We start from the raw sequence: 6,118 nt of genomic DNA on the forward strand, positions 1-6,118 counted from the left end.
ACCACATCATAAAAACACCGACATAGCATGCATTTAGTGAAAATGAAACTTCCATTAAAAATAGTCTAAGAATAAATGGCTGGTATCGCATTCATGGTCCATATGTTTTGTAATGCGTTGACTTCTCAACCACCTTTTATCAATCTCCATTCATGGTCCATCCCTTTCTCTGAATTTGTCGAGCGTCAACTACGGTGTCTCCGAATCTGTTGTGGAACTCAATATATACATGTTAGGCCAGTGTTAGTGGGAGTTTCATGGAAGGTTTCATGAGCATTAATTTTCATACCACATTACCAATTTTGCTGACTTGGCAAGATATTTATGAGGAGAAGAAGAAAGAGTTTCATTATACGTGAAAGGAGTTTCATCCCGATAAACTCAAGTAGCACAGTTAATTATTTTCACATCTTGATAAAACTGTGCTGGCCTTATCATCACCACAGGAAACGCGGAAATAGTGGACCGCAAGACTATATCTTTTATTGCCTTAACAATTTATTACATTACACAAATAACATAACATATGCATCGTATTGTTACACATAATAATACGAACAATAAAGATACACAAAATCATACAATGATACGGTATATAGATGGATAGTATACTGGAATGCATAAACCGAACATGCAAACAATCACCCCAATCAATATAAGCTGCATGCCATCAATGATGGCACGGAGAGAAGGTATCATCAATCGAGATCAGTCTTCATTTCTTGAGGATCCGGATGTTCTTCCAGCGCGATTCCATGAAGCTGGACGCGTCGTGCTGCATGTAGACGCCGAACTTGAAGTAGTGCGAGTCGCCGCCGCGGCCGGGTACCTGCAGCTTCTTCACGCCGTCGATGAAGACGGAGAGGCTCGACGCGTCCACGTCGTGGACCACGTTGAGGCGGAACCACCGGTTGTAGATGTTGTTCTCGACCACCTGCTGGCTGTAGTACCGGAGCGCGCCGTCGTAGACGTGGAGCATCAGCGTGGTGGCGGACTCGCCGCCGCCGAACACCTGCATGATGGACACCCCCGTCGTGCCGGAGGGAACGTAGCCGTAGCCCTCGAACTGCCAGACTCCGGAAGAGTAGTTGTAACCCTAGACACAAAATTTAATTACCAACAACATGTTTGCAAAGATGATCGAGTACTTTTAAGTTTCAACCCTTTTCTGAAAGAAGGATTGGACATGAGAACACCTTACATACCTTCATCCTGATCTCGGTTCTTGGTTTGGTGTTGCTCTGAGGGGTGTGGGGCTTGTCGGAGGACAGCACCCACAGCTGCCGCACGCCGCCGACGAACCTGTACCGCGCGTCTCTCGGCACGTCGTACGGCTGCTGTAGCACGAAGTTGCTCTCGCTCAGGCTCACAGCCTTGAATCCCGCCGTCGGGTCGTCGGCAGCGGCGGCAAGGAGCGCTGCCGGCGACAGCAACAAGACGACAACCACGACGCAGAGGCAGGTAAGCCAGGGAAGAGGGAGGGTGTACGAAGCCATGGCGTATATGCAGCACTTTCCTTTGCTTTCCCCTTTCTTAGCTGGCCAGGATCAGTTGCCTCAACTAGCTGGCATGTCTTCAGAGCATCTACGGCGACCAAGGGTTCATCATGTTCTTAAATAGATGGGAGTCCTTGGTGATATTGATGCACTGTACCGAGAGGGAATGACAAAAGAAAACTGCACGCAGAGGGCAAGCTATGACCTGTTCATACGGAACCTGGAAATTTAAATTCGACTCTATATTCTTCGAAACTTTTGTTGCAATTTCGTCAATAGCGGGAACCACGTGAAGTCCTAGTTTTTTTAAAAAAAAGGAAGCAGGACCCTGCTAGTTCATTTAAAGAGAAGAGAAAGTTAAGGTTACATATAGTTCGATATTACAGATAATAAGATTAACTCGACTCTTGAACATCTAAACGAACTTAATAAGATACACCGTCCAATTCTGGGCTCCCACATGTTCGACATCTCGTAGCAATATCCTTCTGAATCTTTTGAAGAATTTGCGCAGGCCGTAGTGTCTGTTGCTGGAAGATTCTTCTGTTCCTTTCGTTCCATACGTTCCACGCTGTGATGGTGATGATCGCCCCCTTGGATCTTCTTTGTTGCTTGGTCAGCGCCTGCAGGGCTTTAGTCCACCAAACCTGCAGTTCCTGATCTTCATCAGTTGGAGTGCATACCTGGCCCCCGGTTCAGCCGCTTACCAGGTGCCAGACTTGCTTTGAATAGCTGCATTGTAAACACAGGTGCACATTAAGTCCTTAGTTTTTTCAGAGGACGGCAGATGTGAGATCTTATTACGTAATCGCTGGTATTATTGCAGTGCCAGGCTACTTTAATTTGTAGACGGCGTCTTATTTTGTTTATAATGGTTCTAGCGGCAAGCCGGTAAAACATGAGTAAAAAAAAAACTGGTGATAAAAATTGGCTCATATCACGGCCTTCCGTCTCTGCACACAATGATGCCCCTCTCAGGTATAGCATGACAATTGCTTAAGCTAGAGTAGGTATTTCCCCACTCAGACTATATTGAAATTATAAGTGGCCACCGCGAAGAGATGATGACACCTCCCATAATATTTTGTATGTTTGAGATAGCAAAGCCCAAACTAATCTCATCGTAGAAGTCTTCCTTTCCTATTCTTTTATTTGGTCATTGCCTTTTTAAAAAAAATACAAAACAGGCAGGCAGCAGGAGATGTAAGCCTAGATGGGCATTATTCAAAATTGGTGGTCGATCTCTATGAAGGGTGAAGAGGATGATTTGCGTCGCGAGCAATTTAGGGGTTTGAAAAAAAGGAGTTATTGCTTAATGTGAAATAAATTACTGCTTCCTGGAGTCTACCGCATTTCAAGATACATGCATTTGTCTGAATTTGTCAACTACACCTGATGCTTTAAGAGATCAACTATCGCAGGGATGAGAAAAATAACTAAATAGAGGAACAATAAAGCTACTTTAATTTGTAGACAGACAAAGTTGTGCAAGATTATGCAGTCCTATTTTGTTTAAAATGGTTCTAGCGGCAAGCCGGCAAAACATGAGTAATATTTTTTACACAATGATACGAGTACTGCAGTAATCACAAACCACACAACGATATATACAATGCACTTATTATCAACTGTACACAAATGCATACTACTCCAAGCACTATAGTAGCTAAGCTATCGTGTGCCTGGCTCGACTCAAAATGTCAAATGATCATCAGTTATCTTTCCTGAAGATCCTGATGTCCTTCCAGCGCGACTCCATCCTGCTGGAGGCGTGGTTCTGCGCGTACACGCCGAACTTGAAGTAGTGCGAGCTCCCGCCGCGGCCCGGCGCGCGCAGACGCTCGATGCCGTCGACGAACACGGCCACCGTCGACGCGCCGACGTCGTGCACCACGTTGAGCCGGAACCACCGGTCGTAGATGTTGTCCTCCACCACCTGCCGGTCGTAGTAGCGCAGCGCGCCGTCGTAGACGTGCAGCATCAGCGTGGTGGCGGACTCGCCGGCGCCGAACACCTGCATGATCGACACCCCCGTCGTGCCGGAGGGGACGTAGCCGTAGCCCTCGAACTGCCACACCCCAGAAGAGTAGTCGTGGCCCTGGAAAGATTGAAAGAAGATTGCTGATCTGAATCTAATCCTGATCTCTGTATATGATTAACTCTCTACTTGTGTTAATTTTAGCTAAATCTGTGATCGATCGAGAAGGATAATTTATCACCGTCATCCTGATCTCCGTTCTGGGGCTGGTGTGGCTGTGGGGATCATGGGGCTTGTCGGAGGACAGCACCCACAGCTGCCGCACGCCGCCGGCGAACCTGTACCGGTCGCCGCTCGGCACGTCGTAGGGGTGCTGCAGCACGAAGTTGCTCTCGCTCAGGCTCACCGCCGTGAACCCCACCGTCGGGTCGCCACTGCCGGCAGCGGCGCCAAGGGCGGCGCGTGACGCCGCCGCCGGCGTCGACGCCAACAAGGCGGCCACTGCAACCATGCAGGCACAGACACTGACACAGGAAAGCCAAGGGAGGGGGAGGAGAGCGTGAGAAGCCATCGTTGGCATACGCAGCAGAAGCTTCTGTTCTGTCTTGTCTTCCTCGTGTAGCTGAGGTGACAGTTAGTTGCCTCTGCAGCTCTGTGCTAAGCTGGCTTTGTGAGCATCTGCAGGTAAGGCTCGTGTGGCTTAAATACAACAAGGCCATGGGGATCTTACTAAACTTGGGAGATAGACATGCATGCATGGACAGATTTCTTCCCATATAAAAATGCAGCTTTGCATGCTGCAGGTGTTTACACATAGAAGATTGGTTGGTTTCACTTGTTTACAGTGAGAAAGCGTGGTAATTGTTGGTCTGTTCGAGTATTGTAATGCCGCCAGGTTAGCTGGCAGTCAGTGACTGCAAGCAGTTATCGTACGCATGCAAGACCGAGGCCCGTTTTTTAGAGCTTATCCTAGCTTCACCTTCGTCTTTTTTCGCAAAATGAGATACTGTAACGTGAAGCTATTTCGTAAATCGAAACTAAAATGAACTTAGTTTAATCACTATTTTTTTACTCCACTAGCTTTACCGATGAAGCCGTTTTAGGAGAAACCCTCCTAAACGGGACCTAACTGGCTAGCTATGATAGATTTGTTTTGTTTTTTCAAATAATTTTAACCTAACTCATCGGGACGATTTTACCTATGGTGAATATATTGCTGATGGCCGGTGCTGAATTTCGTCTGTAGGCCTGTGCGCTCATTTCTGGCCTCGGAATTGCCTATCCTGTTTTCAGTCAAACCAATACCATCCATCAATTACTCGGGGGGGGGGGGGGGGGGGGGGGGGGGGGGGGGCGCAGAATGTTGTCACATGCTTAAAAAACATAAAAAAAACCCCGAATTCCTCCAAAGAAAAGGATGTACGTGTATATTGCGTTGTCGTGAGGCACAAGGTGATGGAAACGGCAAAATGGAGCGTACGTGGTGCAAGCAAAATTGTCCACAGACCCACTGAAACAAAAAAAAAAGAAAAGAAAATTGTCCTCAGATGGATGAGGATGAGTGAGTTTAGACGGTTCGTGCACGTTGCGCCGTCGCCGTTGCTGTGCCACCCCCTCGTGAACACGGCAACTTCTAGTAGCTGGATAGTTCGCGTATTCACGCGATGGTAAAAAGGTAAAAACTTGCGTGGTGTCTCTGACAGTCTGATGATGCTGTGTAGTTAATTATCTGGCCTAAGGGATATGCTCTCTTGATTTGGTCGTTGGTCAAACTAGTTTTTCTCGTTGCACCAGCATTATTTTGCCAAAATGATTTTATTGTGCTTTGTAAAAGCCAAGAACTCTGTTTTATTGGAAAAGCGTGTAAAGAGTTTGATTAATAGATGAAGCGAAGATATCAGCTGAAATTTTTGACGACTATTACTAAATTTTGAAATATATTCAAAGTTAATTACCCGTAAAGAAACATGTTTTAGAAATAATAGCAAAATGCCCGTGCGTTGCTACGGTAAAAAATCTATTGTATTTTCCAAACTAATGACATTTTATACCAACATAAATACTGCCATATCTTTTTTTTTCTTTTCGGTTCCCCATAACAACTATATCCAATATTTTCTAAGTTTAAGAAGTTGGTTACCACGCATTAATTCTAACGTCCAAGAGCAAAAACATATCACATTCACATTTAAACAGTACTCCTATCAGTCATATTGTTTGCTTGATATTTTCACCATTACCCAAAGAATGAGTCGCCCCAGCTATCTGATTGTACAATTTAAGTAGAAATGCCGGCAAGAACTCCACGGCTCTACTTGAACATACTTCACCGCGGGGGATGTTATATATAGACTGTAACAGAATAGAATAGCTTAATGCAGAAGAGCCAGCACAATGCAGCAACTGTCAACTGGAGATATTTAGGGCTATAACATTGCTAGTATGGCTGTAAAGTAGATTTCATGGTAGATGCTAGATAACAGCCCACCGTATGCATAAGGATGGTCATTTATTAAAGCTGCCAGATTAAAAGATTGGATGATCACCATTTCAAAAAAAAAGAAAGAAAGAAAGAAAAAGAAGACAGATTGGATGATGGTCTTAAATGATTTGCCTACGCAAACCCAATTTAGTATTTCTGCAC

The 6,118-nt window shown here is 45.5% G+C and overlaps 2 protein-coding genes across 2 annotated transcripts; both read right to left on the reverse strand.

Annotated features, from left to right (window-relative positions):
* Positions 1-461: 461 nt before the first annotated feature.
* Positions 462-1,597, reverse strand: LOC117865230 (citrate-binding protein). Its single transcript, XM_034749382.2, has 2 exons — positions 1,206-1,597; positions 462-1,096 (listed from the first exon to the last, which is right to left on the reverse strand). The coding sequence occupies exons 1-2, from the start codon at positions 1,494-1,496 to the stop codon at positions 716-718; spliced, it is 672 nt and encodes a 223-aa protein (XP_034605273.1). The 5' UTR covers positions 1,497-1,597; the 3' UTR covers positions 462-715.
* Positions 1,598-3,086: 1,489 nt separating this feature from the next.
* LOC117865858 (citrate-binding protein) lies at positions 3,087-4,126 on the reverse strand. The gene is made up of 2 exons (XM_034750111.2): positions 3,716-4,126; positions 3,087-3,594 (listed from the first exon to the last, which is right to left on the reverse strand). The coding sequence occupies exons 1-2, from the start codon at positions 4,052-4,054 to the stop codon at positions 3,208-3,210; spliced, it is 726 nt and encodes a 241-aa protein (XP_034606002.1). The 5' UTR covers positions 4,055-4,126; the 3' UTR covers positions 3,087-3,207.
* Positions 4,127-6,118: the final 1,992 nt, after the last annotated feature.

Source organism: Setaria viridis, chromosome 7 (genome assembly GCF_005286985.2).
Source record: "Setaria viridis chromosome 7, Setaria_viridis_v4.0, whole genome shotgun sequence".
Taxonomy (NCBI): domain Eukaryota; kingdom Viridiplantae; phylum Streptophyta; class Magnoliopsida; order Poales; family Poaceae; genus Setaria; species Setaria viridis.